The sequence below is a fragment of the Rhinatrema bivittatum genome, chromosome 11 (genome assembly GCF_901001135.1).
Source record: "Rhinatrema bivittatum chromosome 11, aRhiBiv1.1, whole genome shotgun sequence".
NCBI lineage: Eukaryota > Metazoa > Chordata > Amphibia > Gymnophiona > Rhinatrematidae > Rhinatrema > Rhinatrema bivittatum.
In genome coordinates this window covers 81314503-81341650 of record NC_042625.1, presented here as the reverse complement: position 1 = coordinate 81341650, position 27148 = coordinate 81314503, and the positions used below count along the sequence as shown (strand labels likewise).

Below are 27148 nucleotides of genomic sequence, written 5' to 3'. Positions count from 1 at the left end.
TGTTGCTTCTTGGCTCCTGCACAGTGCAGAGTCCAGATGTCTTTTATACATGCCGCAGTTTTGGTGACCGAACTTGTGGTCGGAGCGATGACTCTGCAACTTCATTGTACCGTGAAAAGCAGAAGTCTGAGGCACGAACACCGCAGTGTGATTGTGCTTCTCTTCCGTCTCCTTGTGCAGAGGGCACAACTTGGAGCTTTTGTGCGCTCTTCTCTGTTGTGTATGAGACGTTGGAGCCAGAGACGACGCCATGCTGGAGGCAGAGAAAACGCTCTCTTTCCAGGAGTACATCTCCTCCTTGGATCTTTCCTCCCTCCCACGCATCCTCCAGATATGCTCCGGGGTCTACTTTCAGGGTGAGTGGAGATTCTCAGCCCCTGTTCCCTCACAGTCACTATGCTAAATAGAAGCGCATCGGTTTCAAAATTCAGGAAGGGGCTTTGGCTGTTAACCTTTTGGCATCCATAATAGGGACTTTCAGATTGCCAATGCGTTTTGAAAATTCAGCCAGGAACCCAGGACAGAGACATCAGTGGAAACCTTCACTCTGTCCTGCCTCCTGGAGGGAGTCGGCTTCTCTTGGCTTAGGTCTGACTGACCTGGAAAATCTCTAAGAGTAGTTGACTATTGTACTGAGGATCCGGAACCTGCTCTTAGCCTTCTGAAGCTTCTTAGTAGCCCTTGGCATTAGGACTTAACACAATGTATAGTGCGGCATTTTTCAGAGCCATGCACTGAGGGGGAAAAGCATTTTATCCACGTAAATTGGCCATCAGGAAATTGCAACTCCCATCCCCCCACCCCTTTAATGGAGTTAAAAGTATGCATAGTGTTCCGCGTTAAGAGGATGCGTTCCTGGGCATGTGTTCAGATGTCAGGAGGAAAAAGTACATGCATAAAGGTGAATTTTAAAAGCCCGCCGCGCTCCAAAATCAGGCTATGTGCATGCCTGCAGGGCTTTCACGCTCCTGCTGTATTATAAAACTGGCCTAAATGCGCGCGCATCTCCCGCTGCGCACACATCTCACTCAGATGGTCTGGGCAAGCCATGGGCATTTCAGGGTGTGGCCAAGAGATGTGCACACAAATACTTACATGCCCCGGCGTGCGCCCAGGACCTCTGTTGCGTAATTTTACTTCTGCTATGAAGGGAGTGTAACTGTAAAAAAAACCCCAAAACAGCCATTTCAGAGGGGTTTAAAGGGTCTGGGGTAACTGGGGGAGGGCAGGCTAAAGAACCAGGGGGCTTTGGAGGACCTAGCTCAACAGTGGGCGAACTGGTGAAAATGGTCCTGGTGTGGACGCGCGCCGGTTTTATAATGCCCTGACTTACGCGGTAGAAACAGGATTCATGCGGCTAGGTGCATGCCCATTTAAAATTGGGCATGTGAGCGCCCAATGTATTCTACAACCCGCATGCATCTGTGTGCGCACGTTATAAAATAGCTGTGTATCTGGGCGCGCACCAGGATATGTGCGCCCGCACGCCGGTTTAAAAGTCACCATCCCCGATTGCACGTTCAATGCTACGCATGTACTTTTTCAGCAAAATTCTACCCACACAACCCCCCCCCCCACACACACCCACACAAAAATAAAAAGCAAAACAAAACCAGGTGAAGATGTTAATGTGACCATATTGTGGTGTAGGGGGTAATGCTCTCTCTAATTTTTTGAAAGGCTATGTGTGCAAAAATGTTCTTTTGTGCAACTTTTTATGAGCCGAGTTCAAACTTGTGCACTACGAACCAGTGCAATGCAAATAATATTGTGATTTCCTGTGCGTGCTGTATTTTGCTGCGAGCACAGGGTTCATGACCTGTGTAAGCGCACAGCTTAGAGGGAACAGTGCTGGGGGGGGGGGGGGTGGAGCATCCTGAACAGCCCTGAGGTTCTTTACATTAGCAGTCGATCAGTGGAGCAGGGATGAAGGCACTCTTTATTAAGCATGACCAATTCTTTCCCTGCAGTCGGGAGCCCTCAACAAGTACAGACAAACTCCCCAGGCTGTGGTTTCACAACTGGTCTGCCTTTATTTGTACAGGAAATATACACGCTGAGCCACAGGCACCAAAAAATGAGCCTGTATGTTTCATGCTTTTTAAATTCTGTGCTGAGCCTTTGGGCTTAACGTTCACCGATACCACTGAGAGCTCCGTGGGTTTACTAATTACGTCACCACATTTCTTCTCGTGGAAATGACGCAAGGCTTTTAGGGCGTGCTGTCTGTTTCTGGCTTTTCTTGAGAGCTTTAGATTCCTGTCCTCATAGGAAATTTACAACAGGATCCCTTTTGTTACCCAGGATTCCATCTCTCCTCCTATCTGGACATCTCTTACAGACGGGGAATTCACATTCCTCCCAGCAGCTCATGGATTCACCAGGATCCTGGCATTTCTTCCTTTTTAATTTAATCTCTTCACTTATATTTGACCTCCCGCCACAATTTAGTAGTTCTGAAGTGGATAATATTCATCTCAAAAGCAATACAGTTTGCAGCACAACTCCGTAAATCTAAGGCGAATAACATTAATCTCTCCCCTCTTACCTTCTTCCTCCCATGCCCTTCCATCTTGGCACCCTAGGCAGTCCCTCCTCCTGCCCACCCTTTACAACGACTTTGGCTAAGGGAAAGGACCCTTTATCTCATCTGCTGCTTCCATGCCAATTTGCCTGAAGTATCTATTTGCCCCTCTGTAAAAACAATGAGTCCTGCGATGTATGTACAGGGGGCCATTCTCACTAAGCTGCCTAGCTATTTCTGTGGGCTGAGGAATGGGGGGAAAAAAACTATGCATGTAATTATTGCATTGTCTGGAAATTCAATTATACATGCATAGTTTACTTCCCGACCAAATTATGTCCCAAAGAATGACTACGTTAAAAGTGGCTAAATTGAGCCATCTAGTAAAACAAAGGTGCTAGATTTAGCTGCTCTACAGGATGCAATTTTCACACAGGGGGGGTCTGGGGGAGGGGAGATCTAGCCAGGTGATTCCATTGAAAATTATTCTCTTAGGGGACAATTTTCAGTCCACCCTTGTGGCTTGCAGGTCCATGGGTGCACAATGCCCGTGGATCCGCAAGCTCGGGCTGACAGAAGGAGCGAGGGTACTTTTGTAACCTCTTGTACTTTGCATCTGCTTTGAAATCTTTATTGACCAGGTTCTAGCAGAGGAGCTCTTAAGTGTGGCCTTTGGAAACACCCTTTGCAAGGAAGTTCCTGTGTCGAAAAAATGGAGGAAAAGAGGTCTGTAAGCAGTGGGAGGCTGGGGACCTGCAAATTCTCAACCATGCTGCATACGTTTCAATAATTCCAAACCCACAATAGCTTACTCTCTCGTAAAATGAGTTGATCCCAAGAGCATGCTGCACAAACATCAGCCTTCTTGTAGTAATTAAATTGTCCTTAGCCGTGATCCAGACATCCCCCAACTTGTTCTGATTCACCCACACACAGCTACAGGTAGTCTCTGTAGACAACTGCTGGGCATCTACTTTAGCCTCCAGGCCTCCCACTTTCCCCTTAATTAGGGTCAAGTCAAGAGTAACCAGCATTTCAGAAGGTTTCCAGGATTATCTGAGTACGCCGACTGGTGAACCAGAGATATTGTCAGCCAAACCTCTGACAGAATGTAACTCTGACTCACCAAGCTTCACCTAAATTGATTCAGAAAGAGCTTTGGATTCTCCATTGGGTTCAGTCTCACCTGCTGCCTTTCCTGCAAAGGGCCAGAAAGAGCGTATCTGATGTGACAGGAGTATTCTGCCCTCTTCACGCTCCGGTGCAAACGTATGACAGAAAGCCACAGGGAATCCTGCACCACATCTGGGGTTGTGGTGGAAGGTAGCTTGGAGTGTTAAGCGTCAGCGCTGGCCACTGTGGCAACTCAGACTGTTTGGCAATCATTTGGGGGGGGGGGGGTGCAAAGATGTGATGGGTGGGATAGTGGAAGAAAGGCTACATTAGATTCAGTATTTGTGGCACTTTCCATGGCACCCAGCCCACTGACAAACAAGCTGTGGAAACTTGCTTGCTCAGGCAAAAAAAAAAAAAAAAAGTTTACTTCTTCTAAAAAGTTGCAAATGTGACTCACAACAGAATTTCCAAAGAGGCTACCTTTGCCTGCACCCAGCCCGTTGTGAACTGGGTCATGGTGGGGGATGGGAAAAGGAGAGGAGATCTGATCAGCCCAAAGCCCCCTGCAAGGTCCACCGACTGGGCAAGCAATGCAGGACAGGACAGGCGCTGGCAGAGAGCAGGACTCTGGCCACAGGAGGGTTCTCTCTTCCGGGTATGCTGTGTAAGTAGGGAGCCTGATGGAAATTTTAGAGCTGTGAGAAAGTCGTTAGATTTGTAGCTAAATTGTCCAAAAACAGCTAAACTGGCTCCCTGTCTCATTCACAGTTCTAAAATCCCCGTTTGGTTAAAAAAAAATTCGCCAGATCTAGCTACAAAATTGGCAACACCGGACCGGACCAGAGCGAGCTGGCTACAGGAATCAGTCTCAGCTGGGCTAGTGAAGGGAAGGACGTGGCCCGGTCACCCTGCCTGGTAGCCGGGCGTGCAGTGGTGGTGCCGCAGGGATTTTTCAGGAGGGTCCCCACCGAGGGCGGGGGTCAGTGCGGGAGCACGCTATCAGGGTCGTTGCATCTGCTACCGGTGTGCTTTGCAGCCCACTCAAAGGGTGGGTGGATTTACACGTGAAACCCGTGATGCATGCCGTGGGCGGAGGATTCCCGCCGGCCCTTGTTCCACGCGGTCAGATGCTCTTTGCTCTCGATAAATTGCTAAGCAAAGGGGGCCCCTGGGAGCCTTTTCCAGCACACCACTGCTTGTAAACACGGTACGAGAAATAACTAATGCAACTGCAGCTGTCTCTTATTTACATTGCAGTTATTGTTCCTGCCTTCTAAACTGAGCCAGCGGGAATTTCTCAGGGGCCAGTGCAATACAGTGCGCCCAGCCGGGCACACTGTATAACCCACCCTCCAACGTGGGTTAAATAGGCGCAAATCCACCCCTAATGCAATAGGGGGATTAGCACCTACTTAGCCCGCATCAGATGCGGAGTGAATGTAATAGCGCCCATCACATGCAAATGCATGCGAATGAGCCTATTACTCATTCACGCCGCATGCAAAAAAATAAATGTGCATCTCTTATCGCTCAGCTATTAATGCATGCCTGGAGCAGGCGTTAATAGCTGAGCGCAGGTAAAAGAAGTACAGAAAAAAAAAATAATAATAACTCGGCAGACGACAGGTTATGAAAACTGACGCCGAGTTTACCGGCGTCGGTCTTCATAACCGGCAGCCGCGGCGGGGGTCGCGTTAGCAAGGAGGTGCTAAGGTCGTGCAAGCGACCCTAGCGCCTCCTTGCTAGCGCGACCCCCTAATTTAGATATTGCATGGCACCCCCCCTTGCGGGCGCCGTGCACATAGAAACATATAGAAACATAGAAATGACGGCAGAAGAAGACCAAATGGCCCATCCAGTCTGCCCAGCAAGCTTCACACATTTTTTCTCTCATACTTATCTGTTTCTTTTAGCTCTTGGTTCTATTTCCCTTCCACCCCCACCTTTAATGTAGAGAGCAGTGATGGAGCTGCATCCAAGTGAAATATCAAGCTTGATTAGTTAGGGGTAGTATAAGCAATAAGCAAGCTACACCCATGCTTATTTGTTTTACCCAGACTATGTTATACAGCCCTTATTGGTTGTTTTTCTTCTCCCCTGCCGTTGAAGCAGGGAGCTATGCTGGATATGCGTGAAGTATCAGTTTTCTTTTTTTCTCCCCTGCCGTTGAAGCAGAGAGCTATGCTGGATATGCGTGAAGTATCAGTCTTCTCCCATGCTGTTGAAGCAGAGAGCCATGCTGGATATGCATCGAAAGTGAAGTATCAGGCACATTTGGTTTGGGGTAGTAACCGCCGTAACAAGCCAGCTACTCCCCGCTTTGTGAGTGCGAACCCTCTTTTCTTCTCCCCTGCCGTTGAAGCAGAGAGCTCTGCTGTATATGCATTGAAAGTGAAGTATCAGGCTTATTTGATTTGGGGTAGTAACCGCCGTAACAAGCCAGCTACTCCCCTCTTTGTGAGTGTGAATCCTTTTTTCCACATTTCCTCTTGCTGTTGAAGCTTAGAGCGATGTTGGAGTCACAGTAACCATGTGTATGTTTATTTAATAAGGGTATTGTCTCCAGGCAGTAGCCATCATTCTGGCCGAGTCACCCACTCTTCATTGGCGGCCTCTTGACTTTATGGATCCAGAGTGTTTATCCCACGCCCCTTTGAAGTCCTTCACAGTTCTGGTCTTCACCACATCCTCTGGAAGGGCATTCCAGGCATCCACCACCCTCTCCGTGAAGAAATACTTCCTGACATTGGTTCTGAATCTTCCTCCCTGGAGCTTCAAATCGTGACATGTTAGGAAAGCGGGTGCTGACTTTTCAGCGTCCGCTTTCCGCCATTTATTCGGCCCCTCAGTAAGTAATTAGGAGCATAGCACCGATTAGATGAGCTGGACTAAGCACTGCTGCCTAACCCATGGTGACAGAAAGGTTAACACATTCCTCGCGCCTTATATTCGAGAACCCATGACATGCACAAGACCTTTTGCTACATCTGAATGCTTTAATAGCAACACATTTATAGAACTTGATTATTACAAAGTGAGCCCTAACCGGACAGCCAGTTAAGAAGGTGACGCTTGTTCTAGAATATTCCAAATGACAAGTTTTTTTTTCTGGCATAGCATAATCTGTTTAACCAGTTTTCTGAAGCAGCCTAAGCATGGGCCGGTTCTATGGGTACCCTGAAGTGTGCAGGGTTGGGGGCGGCAGGCATCATGGGGGTTGGAAGAGAAGACGACTCCTACTGTATTAATTTGGTGGGACAAGAGAGAGGTCGCCATCGCACTAGCCTGGTGGCCCAAGAAGACGGCACTGACAGGCTGATCCGGTGATCAGTGCACGGTTTTAACGCACAGATTACAATTTATTTTTTTTTTTAACTCCCCAATGGAGTAAGCTAATGCATCAGGAGTTTTAAAAAGTAGGTTGAAAGGAAAATGTGCGTTGCATTTGGCACAGGCTGAAAAGCATATTTTAACTTGGGAAAGAGGGGAGGGGCATTAGCGCTGACAGGAGACAGCACTTATCCGGCTAAGTAGCAGCAAACCTTGTCCAGATAGCTGGATAAGTCAGTACTTATCCCGCTAAGCATGCCTGTCTTTTTTCCCCCCTTTTTTGGGGATGTTATGGGATTTTTTTTTTTTTTTGGCTTGAATATGATTATTGATGAACTCAGAGCCACACACAGACAGAAAACTGATTGGGGGCTTGATAGCTTAATGTACACAGGTGCAAGAAAGCATAAACTGTTCCAGCTATTTGAATGATCCCCCGTCTAATTACTTTCTGTTTGCACAGCCCCCAAATAATTCCTGCAGAATTTTACAGGCCTGTTCTCTAATGTCTGGAGCAGAAGGGAGGCGGCTCTCACAGATAAAGATGCTGTTGTTCAGGAACAAAGGTCAGATGTGCTTAACCCTGGCACCAGGAAAACCCTCCCTCCTGCCTTAAGCGTTTTTGCTGATTCCCACCTTATGCATCTGCTACTGTTAGACTTCTCCTGATAGGATTTCTTATACACAGAATAAAAGCAGGCAAAGCTGGAAATGATTAGACCAGCAGCCCAGACCCCAGAGATGGCAGCACCCACAGATTTCTTGAGCCCTTGTGGCTAGCAACGTAAGCTCTGATTCTTTATATGTATGTATAACTGAGTACTTGTTATTGTCTGCACTCAGCCATTTAGTGTTATTTGTACCATTTTGTGTTATTTGTAAATTATTCCTATAAGCTAATAATAAATCCATTATTACTTTCACCTGGCACCGAGGTGTTTTAGTATTATTAAGGTAAGCCTTCTCAGATACTGATATAAAAAGTGAGTGATCAATCGGGACCTAAAACAGGAGGTTTTCAAGTGCCAGCGCAGTAGCATCTCTGACCTGGAGTTAGGTTTCCAGCGCTAAGAAAATCCGAGCTGGGCTGGGGCAGCTCTCTGCATTGGGGGAGTGCTCCCGTTTAGGTACGCGCATTTTCTGACCGCAAAACGCCTTGCTTCATGAAGAGTAAGTTTAGTGCACAGAAAATATGCACCGAAGTGCAAGCAAAACAGTCACCTTTGTACATCTGCGTGTAAATGATTTCTCCTGCTAGGCAAGGGAGAAACTGAGGCTCTTTAGAGGGGGAATTTTGCAGTAATTAAAGCCTACAAAATCCACAAGTAAAAACAGAGACTGGGGCGATGTGCTACAGGAGCACTCAGCCCTTCGACAGAGTCCTGGTTGTTTTGTGGCAGACACTTTTCAGGAACGCCAGTGAAGCCCCTGCTCTTTCATGAGCACTAAGCTCGCCCTGTGAATAAATAAAAAAGTCGTTTTTAAAACCTTGGGTGTGTGAGCCCTGTCCTCATCTTCAACAATTGTTTCTTTCAAACAATGCTTCTCCGTGGCATCACCAAGATGACAGGAACCGTGGAGGACAAAGTTTTTCTTTGCCATGCAAGAGCGGGGTGGGGGTGGGGGGAGGGGGAGGGAGGATCAGGGTTGGTGGGGACCTGCAGCTGTTTTGTTTTGGGGGGTTTTCCCCCCCCCCCCCCCCCTGTATCATGTACGCCCTTGTTCTGCTCCTCACATTGCAAAGCCCCATGTATGACCCTAAGAGGACTTTGCCTGTGGCCACTGAGGTAGGCCCTGGAAGCATCTTCCCCCTGCCTTCCCAGAAACATTCTTAATCTGTGGCTGGTGGTATCGGTTTATCTCTCTGTGACTGCTGACCACATACTGCGAGCAGAGCCTTGGTGGCGGATATTGGGGCTATCTATAGACATTTTATCAAGATCTGACTACTAAACCATGTCGCTTTTTTCGACCCGGCAGTTTCCTTCTGCTGCTTTGGGATCCTGGCACCATCCAGGGGTTCCCCATGGCCCCCTATTTTATGTTCTCCCCACCCCCAATGTACTTAGTCTGGTCCTTGCAGTGATGGTCCTGGGTTGGGGGTGTGTGTGTGTGTGGGGGGGTCATGCATCAAGGCTCCTCCTGGAACCTTTATATTCATAGACCATTAGGTGTTGCCCATGAGCATCAACCATAACTCCCTCCCCAGCCCGCAGCCGACCCAGGAAGTGGAAGACCCAGATTCAGGGGGGATCAAACCAACCAACCCTCCACGCGGCAGCGCACACTGCTCCCGCTGAGCCACGGATTGAACCAGGCCGCTGACACACGTCTGGGGCTTCTCTGTCCATCGCTGAGGTCTCTCTAACATGTTGTGTCTCTGATGCGTGCATGGGGGATTCTCTACACACTACTCACAACTTGCTCTGTGGGGTGCTTTTTGAAAAGCTTAATCATGGCCTAGATGGATAAAAATTAGGGTGTTATACACACGAATGTGCTTTAATGGATTTTAAGTCACTTCTAACTAAGAGCCCTGTATAAAAAAATCCATCGCGTGAGTAAGATAACCAGATAACTTTATGCGGATATTCAATGGAACTTATCTGGCTAAGTATTCTGCTAAATATCCGGATAAAGTTATCCCTGGGAGCTGAGTAATCTTCTGCTGGAGCTCCAGCAGTTGTCGGCCACGCACCTGTGTGCTACCCACACCAGGCCAGCAATGCCAGTGACCCTTCGGGACTGATCACATTTTCCACTTATGACACAGAAGATTCTCACAGCAGTGCCCAACAGGGAGAGACGAGACTGCAGGCATTCAGGCTCCCCCTTTCCACCACCCCCACCCCACTCTGACCTCAGTGGGCCCCCCCTAACAAGTTATTCTGATTCTTTCCGCAGGGTCCGTCTATGAAATCTCTGGGAGCGAGTGCTGCCTGTCCACGGGGGATCTGATTAAAGTGATCAGTGTGGAGCTGCAGAAGGTCGTTTGTCAAGGAGAGCAGGGCGAGCCATGGGAGCTACAGCCAGACTTCGAAGGTGACCCCAGCGTAGCGCTCAGGGCCCCTCCCACCACTGGCATTATGCAAATTAACACCACTTACATCCATTACACAAGCTAATTATACCCTTACCCTCCCCCTAAATAAATAAACACCAGCTCTATTGCGTGTAGATTGCACCCTTAAGGACACTATGGTGGCAATTTCCAAAACTTACCATATTCAACCAAAGACCCTGGGTACTTTTTCCTGCAAGCTTTGCGCCAGTTGTCAAAAGGGAAAGTAGGCACATACCTCTCCTTTGAAAGTTACCCTGGGAAATAATGTGCGTAGATTAAAAATGCAGTCTACCTGTGTTAATTCCCTCCCCCTTCCCGCTCGCACCACTGAAAGTAAACACCTCATTGATCCCCACGCGCATACCTGCTGGTCTGGCAAGGGCTGAGCAGTTCTCAGACAGTCAAATTATTTTGTTTATTTATCACATTTTCTATACCGTCGTTAAGACAAGCCATCACAACTATTTACAAATTATAAAATACATAGAATAAAACATACAGTAGTAATAAATCCGTGCAAATCCTCCGCCATGATCCAGTACATGCTAATTTGTCTCCGGCATACTCATTTTGGTTTTGGTCCTAGTTCTTTCACTCAAAGCCTGGAGTTGCTTCCTTGTGATGTAAGGTACTGAGGGGAGGAGAGTAATGCTGATGACGTCCAGACTCTGCCAGCCCTGGAGGCCCCCATAAAAGTCCTAGTTTCTCAGGGTATCCACAAGAAATAGTCATGATACATTTTGTAGCACAGTTTTGTATGGGCATCAAAAACTGGAAACAGGGTGTGTGGGACTGTTGAAAGAGGCCTTGGCTTGAGAGGAGCTTGTAGGATATGTTATCAATAAAACGGTGTTTGCACCAGAATCATTTGAGTCCATTGCCAGTGATACAATCTTGGTAAAAAAATAAGTAATCTGCCCTCAGGCGGCAGTCAGCAGGGAGCCAGGGGGCAGAGTTTGAAAATCCCACAGGAAGAGGTGGTTGCGGTTGCAGGATTCTGGACAGCATGCAGACTTGACGGAGGTTGATGAGCAGAAGTTGGTAAGGTCATTTTTCTTATGACTGAGAAGCAAGGAGAAGTGTGCGACACACTGGAGCTCACCTCCACATCCACTTGGCATGCAGTCCTGACAAAATTAAGACAATACCTGTGCTCCGAAGTGCAATGAGATTGTAGAGAGTTTTGCTTTTTTTTTTTTTTTTGAGAGACCAAAAGGAAGGTGAAGAAATTGACTTCCAGCTGAGACAGCAACTCCTTCGGGAAGCAGGTCTTTCCCTAGACATTTTAGATCTGGCTTTAGTAGCTGAAAATGCTAGAGACCAGAGTGAGGACTACAATGGGGCAACAGGAAGGAGTCACAAAAGCCCATTAATTAGCTCTTTATCTTGTGGCTGATGCCACATATGTGCTAAAAGGAAGCACTCGGCATTTTGGAGAGATGTGTAAAGCACGTCACTGATGGCGGGAAGCAGCGACAGCAGAATGTTAACAGTGTATTCAGAAACTTTCATACCAGTCCGTGCCCTATGAAACAAAGGACTGGATTCCGTGCTGCAAGATAAGTTTCACGTTCACGAAGTACCGAATACTAGTTACTTGTTTTAACTGCAAAAAGAAAAACATTTTTTAAAGTTGATGGGACTCTGCAAACGTGGTGACTTAGAACACCCTCATCAGAAATAAGTAAATGCTGGTGACCATTTTTATGAGAAAAAAAAAACAAACATGTGCATGTAACTATTGTCCACTTCAGTCTGTGGTTTATTCACTATTTCCAGTCTGTCGTCAGTTTGGATACGAACGATCTCCACAATAGTAAAAGTTCACTTGATAAGATGGATTTTTGGCTACAGGTGTAATGATTTTGATAGAAAAACAGTGAATTTTTGTAAGGTGCCGCATTAGCAAGTCTGACGACGTGTTCTGTAATGTCTACTAGAACCGCCCGGACTGTTAATCATTTGCGGCTGGATGACAACTCCTTTTGAATAGCAGTATTTGTTTACAAATATTTATACGCTGTGTCCCATCAAACTTGATACAGTCTAACCCGCCCACAATGGCCGGTGTTTTGCTAGAGTAGATGTAGCTTCTTCAGGGGTGAATTCAATCACAACTCCCGCAAATGTTTCAAGACTTGGCGTCCTCAGTATGAAGAGTTATTGACTAGCGGATACAAGTATCACCACGTACCTCCAGTGGCAGAACTGCCCCTTCACTGCTGCAATGAACCATTTTAGTGCCCAGGGCAGGCAAGCATATTTGTGCCTGTGGGCCTGCAAGACCATTTCCAAAGGGAAAACCCTCTGTGGCCTTCCCCTTTGAAAATCCTGCGGCGGGCTTTACCCCCACCTACTTTCCAAGTGCGGGATAAAGCAGGTGCAAGGGATTTCAAGATGAAATCCCCAGGCATGCATTTTGGTGGGGCGGGCGAACCCAACACCATCCTCGGCATTGCTCCTTATTCTTTGAACGTGTGCTGTGGACTGCGCGCATACATTTACCCGCATAGAGGAGCCTGGATCCCATTTTCAAAAGGGTTTTCTCCCCCCCTCCCCCACCACCCCATGTTAAGTCGTTCTTTGGCTTCTTCAGAATATGCAGATTGGCATGTGGACTTGAGAAAAATCTCAGGAACATCCAGCAGGCCCCCAGATAATCTTTTACGGTGGGGGTCTGGAATCAATCCCTCCGCCATTCTGCTGCTCTAGACCAAGTAGCGTGGGATGATAAGAGTTGAGTGGAGGAGTAACATTGCTACAGAATCTGATTTCTGTGTGGATGTCGGTTTCAGAAAAGGTTTTAAAAGGATACAAAAAGATCTGCAACCTGGTCCAGCAGTTAGCAGCCGTTCCAACGTGGTCTTTTTCACCTCAGGCATGCAGCCTCTCCAGATCCTGCAGGTTATCGTGAGCGAAGACGATGTAAGCAGTAATAACCAGATGCAAAGTCATATAGAAACATAGAAATGAAACATAGAAATGACGGCAGAAGAAGACCAAACAGCCCATCCAGTCTGCCCAGCAAGCTTCACACTTTTTTTTTTCTCATACTTATCTGTTTCTCTTGGCTCTTAGTAACCTTTTGGTTCTATTTCCCTTCCACCCCCACCATTAATGTAGAGAGCAGTGTTGGAACTGCATCTAAGTGAAATATCTAGCTTAATTAGTTAGGGGTAGTAACTGCCGCAATAAGCAAGCTTCACCCATGCTTATTTGTTTACCCAGACTATGTAATTCAGTCCTTGTTGATTGTTGTCTGTATATAGATCCACTTTTCTTCATTCCCCCTGCCGTTGAAGCAGAGAGTTATGCTGGATATGCATTTAAAGTGAAGTAGCAGACTTTCTCCCCTGCCGTTGAAGCAGAGAGCTATGCTGGATATGCGTGAAGTAGCGGTATAGTAGCCGCTTTGTGCGAGGAGTCAACTTAAAAAAAAAAGATTTGAGAGGGAACCACTCCCCACCCTGCAAAAAACAACAAAATGAACAAAGTCTAGTGAGAAGGTCATCTGCCTAATTCTTGCATGTCTACATGGTATGGGGAGCATTTTTTTCTAAGGAGATTGCAGAGACTATACCTGGAGCATATCTTTCTTTTTTAGTGATTTTATTTGTTAAATTATTAGGATTCAAGTTAACTAGGGTTTGCCTGGCCTCTCTCTGGGTTACATTATACTGTTGACAGAATGGCTCCAGCCTTTGGGCTGGTTGGTGCTCTTTTGAAAATGGGACCTGAAGTGGCTGGAGTGACTGGGGATCACCATTTTGACTTCTTGTGACCCACAGTCAGGGTAAGACAGGTCCAAGGAAGGAAGAGGTGGTGGGTGTGTGTGTGTGTGGGGGTGGGGGGGGTGCTAGAGGAAGTCCCATGGTTGAGGGTGATTTTTTATTTTTTTTATTTTGGTGGCACTGGTTGGAGGGGGGGGGGGGGAAGAGAGGAGGAATGGAATTTGGCAATGGTGGGAGACTGAGCTGGGGTTGCATTCCAAAATGAAAGCAAAAACCTGATGATTTTCACTGGGTTTTTATTTTTATTTTGTTTTATTTATTTATTTTTTATATACCAGTGTTCGATTTTACATATCACATCGGTTTACAGAGAACTGAGATGTGCAGGACAACAATTGTTTCCTTTTGTTAGTTACAAGGAACATCTATAGCATATGGATAGTTAAACAATAATCAAAGGTGTAAATATTACATAACTGGAGAACATCTATAACTGATCAACAAATGATCAATAAAATAATCATAGGTATAGTTATTGCATGTTATAGGGGAACGACTATAACTGTTGAACGGTTAGGTAGTCGAGGAGAATAGATACATAATAGGTCTGTATATTGTATACTACATGGGCTTGCAGGGAACTAAGATGTAGCAGGTGATCATGGGTTTCATTGAGCAGGTAGTTAGGGGTGCGAGATTGCAGGTGTAAAAAGTATTGTTGAAGAGCAGTTCGACTGGTATGAGGGGGTGTTTTGAAACAACACATAATGAAGCAGAGCATTTCGTTGCATTTTTCCATCTAATTTTGAAACGAATGTACCCGCCTATCAAAAGCAATGAAAAGAAGACAAAGAAATGAAACAGAATGAGTTCAAGGGAGATTTTGGGCCTGTCACAACCACTCGATCATGAAAATTGCCCTGCCAGAAATAGATTTCTATTGTATTAGTGGTGGAGATGTAAGTCTGTAGTTATAGTTATACGATTTTAAGAAACAAATTTTGGAAAAAAGGTTACAAAACATAATAAACTGGGAAAAATAAAGACCAGGCTTCATCTGGAGAAAGTGGTCCTCTGGCTATGCCATGGCAAAGGCACAGCCCGTCATCTCCTTCCGGCCAAGCCAAACATTATGTGCGAACTGGATTTTCCCCAGGAATGGTAAAGAAGTCCAAGTCTCCAGCAATACATTTTAGAAAGGATTTGAAAAGTAGTCTAAGGCAACCTAAGCGACTTTCTGGTTGTAATTTCCTGGTTGTTCACAGTTTGGATTGTTCTGACTGTACTCAGTGTTGATACCGTATTTGTGCAAAGCAAAGAATTGTTCTAAGAATGTCTTCTTTACCACTTGTAATGTGCCTAAAAATCAATCAAAAAATAAGGTGGAAAAAAAAATCATGATGGGGGGGGGGGGGACACGACAATTTTCAAACTGTCTGCCTTGGTACATTTTACCGGCCGACTCTGTATCAAATTATGCTCTACCTTCCCTATGAGAACTGCTGTGGGGACAAAGGACTTCGGCAACCACTTTGAATGCACGCAAAAAAATCTTGCTGTAAAGTAACGCCCGTAGATTAGAAACTTCTCTCTGAGGGCCTCATTTACTAAGCGTTTTCCCCATAGACACAGAATGGGGAAAAAAACCTTTAGCAAATACACCCCTAAATGCGTTACTTTTGGAACACACCCAAAAACAAACCAGTCCCTCTCCTACCCCACCCACCAAGAATGTGTCCCTTTAACTGGCTAAAACTACCTGAGCTATGGACCCTTCCGTGCACACTTCTGTTAAAACAGAGGGAGAGTAATTTCCGCACAGCCAGTTTACCCGGGTAATTTGCAGTATCCCCATGTGAACAGAATGCTTTCCCTGTGCACGAGCTCCCATCCCCATTAGTGGGAGGACAGAGTTGAGGTGTGGTAAGAGGGATCTTCATAGCATGGTCACAGGTCTCTCGCGAGGCATCGGAGCATCCCGAAGGCAGCCAGGACTAAGCGCCTGACCTCTGCTTCCTTACAGGTCTCTTCAAAGCCATCCCCGAGAATCCTCACTATCCCACACTGGAGGAGCTCATCAGGGATGTGCCCGCTGGCAGAGAACGGGCTCCCTTCTATTTTACCTCCGGCGTGGACTTCGTGGTAAAGGACCAGGTCATTGGGAGGTGCCAGACCATCACCCTTCTGGCGGAGGTCAAGTCTAAAGGCTGCGGATACGCCCGCTGCGAGGTCCAGAAAGGAGCGACGCAGGTCTGCCTGCAGATCCCGTTCTCCTGCCACGGGGACTTCTACCAGTGCGGGGCAGAGCAGGAGTTCACGCTCAGCCAGCTCCTGCGGTCCAAAGGTCTGCAGAGCCGCAGATTCACCTGCAGCTCCATGCCCCGGGAGTCCGTAGTCCTCTCCCCTGTCTACGAAGTCCAAGCCTTAATGCAACGTGAGTATCCCACGGCAGGAAGAGGTCTCCCAGACGAGAGGCAGGGGAAGCCTCAGACCCCGCCTGCCTTTTGGCAAGAACTGCATTTTGTTGTGTTTCTAACCAACTTCTTGTGTAACTGACAAATGCTGCACCTACAGTAAAGTCCCATGCCTGTTACCAACACAGCATGCACCACTGCGACTGGGACCCCTGTGCAGTCTTAACCCCATGCATTCTGGTGATTTTTATCTGCGTGCCATTACATACCTTACATAGGTGGGGGACACTTTTGAAAGGGATCCAGCTGCCAAGTGGCTAAATTTAGTGCAGGGGAGGTAAGCTACATACACATAACTGAATTCTCACACTATAACATCACAATCATTTATATAGCAACTTCCTAAAAAAAAAAAAAGTTCTTACAGCATAAAATGAAAATTACACAAGTCTATAAAATACAGAAACAGCAGGAACTATTGTACTTGTACACTTTTGCATGAATTTTCCAAGAGAAACTGTGTGATTTCTCTTTGAATGCACTCATAGTCCGCAGGTACAGAAGAGTCTACGTACTTTGCCATTAGGAGGCTTACTACTAATACTGGTGGAACCTGTTCCCCTAATATGCCTAAGGTTCTGCTGAATGAAATATCAGCTTTATGGGCATGCAATAATTGATTTATTGGATAACAAACCCATGGGAATATTTAGTGTTGTATTCCTTGCAGACTACCAGAGATTTCTTAAAAACAAACAAAAAAAAACCAGACCTGTCTCCAGATTTGTCTGTCAGTTTTGATCCAGTCCTGGGTTTATCCCATGGTAATCAGGGGTATGTAGTCTTGCTTTCCATAGGGAATGTAATAGGGAAATCAGAGCTACAAGTCCCTGCATGCCATGGGATAAACCTGGACTGGATCAGCCCTGTCAGGTGAACCTGGAGCCAGTTGGCAACGCTAGCTGTAGCACTTCTTTAATAACATAATTTGTATTTAAATACCCCCAAAACTTTTGTGTAGTCTACATACTGCCCAAATGAGACAGAAGGGGGTAGAAACACCCGGGGATCTATAGTCACTGCACAATATGATGCAGTGAGATAGAAGAGTTAGAAAGATCTGGGGATGATTTCTTGTTCCCTGTACTTATGTTTAGTGAGTCAAAAGGATAGAAACACCTGGGGGTGGTCTTTCGTCACTGCACTTTGCATCTGCCATGTTCCTCTGAATACTCTGACATAGACAGTGTACCTTTGCTCTTTCTTTCTGCAGTGCATTTTCCTGTGTAATAAGTGTCCTCCCTGTCATTTCTGTTTTCTCCCTCCTGACAGTGCGAAGGAACGCAGTGAAAATACCATCCAGTCTGGAGGTGGATGTGACAGATGTCACTAGCCAAGCCCAGCACGTGAAATTCATCACCCCACTGACACTTACTGAGGTTCTGGCATACCAAGAGACCTTCCCCGTCACAGCCGAGTTGCTGGAAGTTCCAGAGTACCAGACCGTATTTAAAACAGAGTGGGTCAGCCACCTGAGGAAGGGTCAGAAAATCCAGATCCACAGCAAGTCCTCAGCCTGGAGAGTTCTCGTATCTTCCCGCAAGGGAAATAAGTCGGTCAGATACTTCTTGATCTCTGGCAGCTACAGAGGAAAGTTTAAGAGGAAGCCCAGAGAGTTCTCCACCGCCTACGACCTTCTAGCCAGCCTGAATTCTGGCGAGAAGCTGCAGGTGGTGGTGACCAAGGACTGTGAGTGCTACGAGGACTGCTTCCCCTCACTAAGTGTTGGGGACCAGCTCCAAGTGCTGTACCGCACCACGGCGAAGACGCCCCAGGAGACCGACGTGCTTGTTTGCAACAGAGGCCTTGAGGACGATGAGGAAGGACAGCTGGAAAAAATCATGTTGCCCCTGTACTGCGAGGGCCGCTTTGTGGAGGAAGTCACTAACACTGCCAGATACACCATCTCTGAAGTCATCCAGCAACTGAAGCTGCCGTGTGAGGTGAAGGTCGTCGCCAAAGACCCCACCTTACACAGCGACATCCTGAGCTCCTTTGCCGCCCTGACGCTGGAGGAGCTCATCGAGGACCCCTTTCTGGTCGCCAGCTTTGTGGAAAAGCCCATGCTGTGCTTTGAGCTCCCTGTGAAGTGGTTTGAGGTTTTACTGTTCTTCACCGAGGACTCAGCCAGAGCCCGGAAAGACCCGGTAAACCAGTCCCTGGTGGAAGAGATAACAGACTCCTTTTACTATCACCTGCGGAAGCTGGTACCTTGCACCATACCCCCGCCACCAAGGCCTCCAAAGAGAGCCAGCTCCAGTTCCTCTGACCCAAAGAAGGCAGACACCATGCAAAGGAAGCCTCCCATGAGAAAGGCAACGGTAAAAAACTCTTTCCATTGTCTGCGCTGGGGGAAGCTGGAATGTCTTCCAATGGGCAGTTGTGATCTGGCTTTTTTTTTTTTTTTTTTGTAGCAGTTTCTAAGAAGTCAGCACATGAGATTTTGCACATTTTTAAAGCCTTTGATTAGTTTGCAGGATTAATCGATTAATTTTACCAAAGCAAAGGTCAGAACCCCAGTTGAATCTACTCCTAGGAAACATTCCATTAAAATAGACTGAACAGGTCATTTCATATGTAGGTATTATTATTATACCAGCTGATTAATCACATATACACATACATATACATTATACATGTATATGTATTACATATACATGTATAATTAGATGTATAAATATGCTAATGAAAACATGGCAATATATTACCTCTTATGTTTGGCAGAAGTGCTCTGTATAAAATGTCCCTATTTCCAAAACTGTTACCTTCTCTCCAACAGCTGCCCTGTCAGTTAAAAAAAAAAAAAAAAAAAAAAAAAATCGATATCAAACCCCTAAACCTTTTTCTTGTGAATACATAGGAAACCTAGAATAGCTTTACATAAGCTTACTGGCTGAGACCTAAATAATTAGGGGCTCATCCATTTGCCAGTGATTAGGTTACACAATGTAGTGGCCCCACATGCATTGTTTTAGCAGACTGGACCCTTTGAGGCACAGCGTTTTTGTTAACTTAGATATAGAGCTTACTAGTCTGGGACCCTTCTTCTTTACAGTATGGTACAGTACGTGCTCCCTGGGAGTTAATTCCTGCAGGCACCAAAAGAAATTTAATAATTAACAGGGTCATTTTTCAAAATGCGATGGGCCATTATCGCATACATTAGGGCCTTACCGCATGCGATAACACCCTAACGCACACGATAACGACCGCCATTGCAACAATATAATTTAAATGAGGGAAAGGGGAGGGGTATGGGCGGGATTTTTAAAAAAATGTAGAGCCCGGTTGCGCTGCGGGTGATAATGTTTTACACATTATTGCCGGCAGTAGCGCCAGAAATAACTACAGCTTTTGCAGGGGTGCTACGGGAACGATAGTGTGTGCTGCGGCCGCAGCTGTGGCGCACGAAAATGCACCGCCACGATGCGCCCGGGTGCACACTACCGCCCCCCTGCCCCTTTTCTGGCCATGGCTCTTCATTCTGCTTTATTTATGGTGGAAAGAAAAATCTAGGCCTTAGTTAGGGATACAGATTTGGCACTATCTCAAGAAATGTATTTATTTTATTTATTTAAAAGTATTTATACACTGTTTTTAAAAATAAAATTTTATCAAAATGGTTTACAAAGAAATATAAAATCAACAAAATAAAGTAGATTAGAAAATAAAAATATATAAAACGGTATATAGCCACCTAGGTAGCTAATTTTAACATAACATTTACAACAAAATGAATTATGCCTTGAAGAAAAGGGGAAGGGAGAAGGAAAAAAAAAGAGGAAGCAGGTCCGGGGAGATAAGGAGAGGAAGAATTCTCTGGAGAAGCAGAGTTAGAATGAGTCAGAGTAAAAATATCATGAGGAAGCAGAAGGGGTGGATGAGAGTTGAGTAGTGAAGGTTGGGTGAGTTGGTAGAATGTTGAATGCAAGTTGAAAAAGATATGTTTGGAGGGATTTTTTAAAGTGAAGTGGATTTGGTATTAAACGGAGGGGATTTGGTAGGGAGTTCCAGAGTGAGGGTCCGGCCACAGAGAATGCTCTCTTTCTGGTGATTTCTAGTCTTGCTTGTCGAGGTGGTGGAATATCCAGTAGGTTTTGTGTTAATTATCTTAAATGCCGCGTAGGTTTGTAGATACGGAGTAGGGAGCAAAGCCAGGTGGAAGAAGAATTATGTGTTAGACCATGAATTATAGTAAGTACTTTGTATTTTATTCTGAATTTTATGGGTAACCAGTGGAGGGATTGTAAGGTGGGGGTAATGTGATTTTGGAGTGAGATTCCAGATAAAATACGGGCTGCACTATTTTGAACTAACTGTAAAGGGTATAATGAGGAATCGGGTAAACCTAAATAAAGAGCGTTACAGTAGTCTAGGCCGGAAAAAATTAAAGACTGAAGAACAGTTCTGAAATCACGATGAAAGAGGAAGGACGAAGACGTTTTAAAAGTTGTAGTTTATAGAATGATTTTTTATCAGAGAGGAAATGTGTTGTTTCATTGAAAGGTCTATATTTATGATGACTCCTAGGTTTGTAGCGTAATGTGTTATTAGGATTGATATGCCATTTGTTATCAGATGTGAAGGTGGACCAATTGAAGAATCTGAAATGGATGTTAAATGAACAATCTCTGTTTTAGACGGATTTAGTTTTAGGCGATTATGAGAGAGCCAAGAGTTGATAGTGGATAGATAAAGTGAGACCATGGATAGAGTAGCTGACCAGGATGTCTTGTAGGGAACTAGAAATTGTATGTCGTCTGCAAAAATTTTGAATTGTAGATTAAGGGAGGATAGGATGTGACATAGAGGAAGGAGATAAATGTTAAATAGTATAGGAGATAACGATGAGCCCTGAGGGACACCGGATGAAATTGTGTAGAGAGCAGAGGAGTGGTGGTTAATGTTGACTTGTTGGGGGTCGATCAGTGAGAAAAGATGAAAACCAGTTTAAGACCGTTCCTGTGATGCCTATAGATTTGAGACCTGAAATGAGTATTTGATGATCAACCGTGTCAAATGCTGCTGAAATATCTAAGAAAACTATAATGTAATCTGTGTAAGAATCAAAAGCACCAAATAGAGTGTCGAAAGAAGCTAGTAGAAGAATTTCAGTAGAGTGTCCTTTTCTAAATCCATGTTGATTAATATGGAGAATATTGTTTTCAGTTAGAAAGTCAGAAAGCTGACGAAGGACTACGGATTCTATTAGTTTAGCTAACGAGGTAAGGATGGCAATAGGTCTATAATTGTTAAGGTCGGTTTATCTTTTGTTTTTGTTTTCATAATTGGTAAGATGGAGGTTATTTTCAGACTGTGAGGGAATTGACCTGTTTCTAAGGACTGATTAACTAGTAGGCAAAGGAAAGAACAAGCTTGTTGACTAATAGCTTTGAAAAAGGCTCCAGAACACGGATTGTCAGAAGAATTTGAAGGTTTTTGTCTATTGATTATGGTTAGAATAGTGTTTTCGAGTACTGGGGTGAATTCAGACCATTGACAACCGAAATGGTGGGGAGTCAGCTGTTACTGGGTTCCTTGAAATCTCTGCTTTAGGTAATCTTGCATTTCATCCAGACCTAAGCCATCCTATCTTTAGCTCCTGAACTGATAAGTGTGCATGCAAACTATTGGATCTGTTTGATCTCAATAGAGTTCCATTCACCATCCCTCTCACAGTAGAGTGAAACATTTGGAATTCCCAGAAGGCAGTTTTATCCTTGCCTACAAATATTATGGGCTCAGAACTGCTAATCAGTAGGACTTTAGACTCATTTTACACATTTTTTGGAAGGAGAAAAAAAAAAAGCTTCAGCAACCTGGTATAAATTTTGGATTAATAAGAAGTGGGATGAAGGAATACAGCTAAAATAAATACTGGACTACTAATTTAAAAAAATGAAGGTCATAGTGGACAATTTATCCTTTTACTTGAATCGGACCCATCAAGTAGCTCATGTTAAGGATATGCAGCTTCAGATCCTACATGGAGCATATGTTGACACGAACACTTTTTGAAATCATGTTTAAATCTTATGCCTGATGGTCTGCTTTTAGTATTGTTAACTTTCTTTTCTTTTTAAAACCATTGTCTTTCTTAATGAAATACCCCAAGCCTCTTGTCCTGCATGTTTGTCTTAGTAGATTGTAAGCTCTGTTGAGCAGGGACTGTCCTTTTTGCACAACGCTACATATGGCGTGTAGCGCTACAGAAATGTTAAGTAGTAGGGGGATAAAGAGTAAGAAAAAGGAAGTTATAATGCCCTTGGTGAGGCCTCACCTGGAGTACTGTGTTCAGTTCTGGAGACAGTATCTCAAAAGAGACAGAGACAGGTTGGAGGAAGTCCAGAAACAAGGGAGGTCTATATCAGAAGACTTATGAGAAAAGGATAAAGGATCTGAATATGTATACCCTGGAAGAGAGGAGGTGCAGGGGAGATAGGATACAGACCTTCTGATACCTGAAAGGTTTTAATAATACATGAACTTCAAACCTTCTCATTAGAAAGGAAACTGTAGAACTAGGGGGTCATGAAATGACTTGTGCGAACAATTACTGTGTTGCCCTCCCAATTCATTCAATCTCAGTCTCGGGCCCATTAAAAAAAAAAAAAAGTTCCCTTTAGCAATTTATATTTTAAAAAACTAGAAGTAGCAGTGGTAAATTCTGCAGGAGTAGTAAGAGAGGTAGCAGGAGAAGGTGAGAAGTTCTTCTCAGATCTGATCCTCACTAAAAGGGAGGGATTTAGTGAAGACTATAAAGGCTGGGGGCAACCGATGTTAAAGTGATTTATGAAATGATAAAGAGTTTAAAATTCTAGAGAGAAAAACAGCAAAATAAAATAGATGTCAAGGAATTGGTTGGTAAAGTCCCACGGGAAGTAAGTGCCTCAGCAGATGTGGTAGTAACCAAGACCACGCCAGAATTCAAGCAGATATAAAAGGGTGATGGTGAAGGCAGGGGAAAGAACTAGGGGTAGGTGAGCAGGGCCTTGGGTTTAAATTTGGAAACTCGTGTGACAGGGCAGTGGCTAAAGCCAGAGGGATGCTGGGTGGCACAGAGAGAGGCCTAGAAAGCCTGAAGTCTCACCTGGAGCACTGGGTTCAGTTCTGGAGGTCATATCTCAAAAAGGATAAGGACAGGATGGAAGCGGGCCAGAGAAAGGCGACCAAAATGGTGTGAGGCACCGGAAGACTTATGAGATGAGACTGAAAGGCCGCCTAAATATGTATATCCTGCAGGAGCAGAGAGACAGGGGAGATATAATGCAGACTTTCAAATACCTTGAAGGTATTAATGACGCACAAGCCGCAAATGTTTCTGATGGAAAGAAAGCTGCACAGCTATGGGTCATGATATTAAATTCAAATATGTTAGGAAAGATTTCTTCGCAGCAAGGGTGGTGGATGCATGGAATGCCCTCCTGGAAGAGATAGTGAAAAGAAAAAGATTAATGGAACTCAAAAGGGCACAGAATAAACACAAGAGGATCCCTAGTAGCTAGAGAACAGAAATGAAGAAAATGGGTAATCTCTCTTAACTGGGGTAACTCGCATGGAGCAGTAGTTACTACCCTAAAAAAATCCTTGCTGGGCAGACTGGATGGACCACGTGGGTCTTTTTCTGCCTTCATTGACTACGTTACTTTGTATCCAAAATGGTAGGGGGTCAGACAGGGGAGAGGACATAGCCATGGGGGAGGAGAGAGAGCTGGTGATGGGTTGCTTATGGGAATTTGTATGCACATGTACCTAAAGCAGATGAATGTGAACTGGGCACTCTGCATGGGCCATTTTGGTCTTAGTTGCTGTCATTTACCATGTTACTGTGTGTCTGATCTTTCAGCTCCCCTCTTCCCAACAAGAGCCATGTTGCCAATATTCAGCCCCTCCACTACCAGCTCCAAGGAAACAAAGCATCGATATCCACAGAAGAAGTCAACCTAATGAGTATTCTTTGACCAAATGCAAGCCCAGGACAACAAGCATCTCCTCCAAGGAAGCAGAAGGTATCATGGGAGTAGGGCAGGTCTGGTTAAATGCACAGTTGCTTTAATGGGATTGATTACCAGGTAGGGTCTAATTTCTAACTTGCATGGTCCCGTTGAATCCAAAATATGGAACCAATTGTTCAGTGTCATTGCTTTAATATAAGAAAAACAAACAACATACAAACTGCCATACTGGGTCACATCAAAGATCCATCATGCCCAGTATCCTATTTCCACCAGTGGCCAATCCAGATCACAAGAACCCGGCAGGATCCCAAATCCTCCGCACAAGGGTGGTTGGAGTTGGCAAGGTCCATCAGTGCAGATCGTAAATGCTGCTGATTAAAATCCTAGTGTGCAGAAACGTCAATGTCCTGAGGCAGTCTAAGGGAAGCTTGCACTGCTGCTGCCCGGGCTGTAGCTGTCCTACAGAAACCACAATACCCCTACTCCCCCTCCCCCAACATGCTAACCACTTGTTTCATGTCATAGATGACGACGAGCACGACTATGAATTCATCGACGACCCCTCGCAAAAGATCTCCCAGAAGGTGAAGAGGCTTTTTCTTCACTAGTGGACTTGCATTGGGCGGCCGTTCCAGTCCCAGCGAGGACGACTATCACATGGACGCTTGGGCACATCAACCTCAAGAATCTTTCCTTACTGCGGCTCGGGCACGTGTGAGCAAGCTCAAGCTGCACGTTGTATTGTCCAAAATCGCAGGTGCAGCTTTAAGCCTCCGGTATCCCCCGTCTTCCGGGTCCCACAGCGGAGCAATGCACACAGTGCAGGCAGGCGCAGCGGAGTCTCTCCGCCTATCGCACTCATCAAGGTCTGATGGCTCTGTCATTATTCTCTCCGTTTCATTTATAATCATTTTGAGGATAGCTTTATGAGGGAATTTATTTGTGTAGGGCCCGGGGTGGGGTGTCTAAATTTTGGCCTCTTCCTTAGCAGGAAAAAAAAAAAATCAGGCCACTAAGTTTCACAAAGTGGCTAGAATTAGCTCTGGGGAATAAAAAAAGGGGTACTGGCAGGAGTAGTGGGAAAGGCAGGGGAAACAAAGGCCCCAGGCACTTTCCAGCTGCCAGGGCTTTTGAAAATCAGTCTTTATGCTCCACGCGCAGCAGGTAACGTAAGAAAACGCATCTCGGGGGAGAGGCCACTCCATCACAAGTCATCCCTGGGCCTGTTAGTGCTTTCCTCACAGCTCCTAAATAGGAAGAGGTAGAGAAATGTTTATTAAAACCTCTTCATTAACTATGGCATTTACTGCTCTTTGCGGAGAATAATGCTTGAGTGAATTTCACTTCCTCTTCTTTCTGATGTCATTATCCCCTTTAACTCAGTTATCTTGCTCAGGGACTTCAGTCTTCACTCAACTTCCTCACTTGCTAGCTTGGTTGGGGTTTTTTTTTATCCTCACTTAATTTTCAAGCTACCATGACCTACTTTGCATTTTGGGGCTGCTGTTTTGTTCTTTTCTGTAAAACAAGACTAGACCTAGCTTTATCCTTTTCTTGTAAATGCCTCTCTGTGTCTCCTTCCTGTTCACTGTTCAGGTTTTCTGCTCCACGCCTTCACTCCAGCTTTAGATAATGTCCTTATACATCCAGAACATGATAGTTTTTAATGACAATTTGAGCCCATCTGATCTGCTCAATCACATCTCTAGACCCTTCCTAAAGATTGAAGGGTGGGCAATGTTACCCCGATATTTAAAAAGGGCACCAGGGAAACTATAGACCAGTGAGCTTGACTTCAGTGCCAGAAAACATCATGGAAATTGTTATAAAGAATAAAATCAGAGCATACAGAAAGACATGGTTTAATGGGACAAGAAAAGTCTTGCCTCACAAATCTCCTACATTTTTTTTTTTTTTTTAAGGGATGAATAAATATGTGGACAAAGGTGAACCGATAGATATGATGTATTTGGATTTTCAGAAGGCATTTGCCACAGTCCCCTCATGAGAGGCTTCTAAGAAAACTAAAAAGTCAGTAGATAGGAGGCGATGTCCTTTTGTGGATTGCAAATGGGTTAAAAGACAGGAAACAGAGTTGGAATAAATGATGTTTTCTCAGTGGAACAGGGTAAACAGTAGAGTGCCTCATGGATCTCTACTTGGAGCGGTGCTTTTGAATATACTTATAAATGATCTGGAAAGGAATACGAGTGAGGTGATCAAAATTTGCAGATGACACAAAATTATTCAGAGTAGTTAAATCACAAGCGGATTGTTATAAATTGCAGGAGGACCTTGCAAGACTGGAAGATTAAATTTCATCTTCCATGTGGAAGCCCAATGTGGACAAGTGCAAGGAGATGCATATAGGTAAAAATAACCCTTGCTGTAGTTACATGTTAGAGAATTGAAAAAGACTTCTTTGTGGCATCCATTTCTTTGTTGTTACATGTTAGGTTCCACATTAGAAGAGATCTAGGCAGCATAGTAGATAATACATTGAAATAGTCAGCCCCGTGTGCTGTGGCAGTCAAAAAAGCAAACAGAATGTTAGGACGGGAATGGCAAATAAAACGGAGGATGCGGCTGGTGGACACTGAAGAGCCAGGGCTGGTACAGGACCCACTTGCTCCACCATGGCTGTTCCTCCCCCCCCCCCCCCCCCAGCATGGCACACATTTTCACTTTAAAAGAAAGGAAAAACGGCACCCAAACCCAGGGTCAAAAATGAGTGCTCATCAAGTTTTCAAACCAACATTGGCCTAATGCTTTTGCTTCAGGAAGATAAACGGGGAATGGAGGAGAGCCACCTGAGGAACCAGAGAAACTAAGTCATTCCCCATCACCCTTACACGTCCCTGGAGCCTGAAGCAAAACCAGTCATGGTGCAAAGACCTGCTGGGCACTAATTTCCAAACCCATAGCAGCTCCTCCTCTCTATAGAATATCTA

At 45.1% G+C, this 27148-nt stretch overlaps 1 protein-coding gene across 1 annotated transcript; it reads left to right on the top strand.

Moving 5' to 3' along the window:
* The first annotated feature begins 160 nt into the window (after positions 1 to 160).
* On the top strand, positions 161 to 25743 carry THEMIS2 (thymocyte selection associated family member 2). Its single transcript, XM_029571303.1, has 6 exons — positions 161 to 356; positions 9875 to 10012; positions 15789 to 16199; positions 17512 to 18560; positions 24086 to 24248; positions 24723 to 25743. The coding sequence occupies exons 1-6, from the start codon at positions 251 to 253 to the stop codon at positions 24803 to 24805; spliced, it is 1950 nt and encodes a 649-aa protein (XP_029427163.1). The 5' UTR covers positions 161 to 250; the 3' UTR covers positions 24806 to 25743.
* The last annotated feature ends 1405 nt before the right edge of the window (positions 25744 to 27148 follow it).

Coding starts and splice junctions, on each gene's coding strand:
- THEMIS2 (XM_029571303.1), top strand. CDS start 251: ATGCTGGAGGCAGAGAAAACGCTCTCTTTCCAGGAGTACATCTCCTCC. Junction 357..9,874: donor CTCCGGGGTCTACTTTCAGG/GTGAGTGGAGAT, acceptor TTCTTTCCGCAG/GGTCCGTCTATGAAATCTCT. Junction 16,200..17,511: donor AGTCCAAGCCTTAATGCAAC/GTGAGTATCCCA, acceptor CCCTCCTGACAG/TGCGAAGGAACGCAGTGAAA.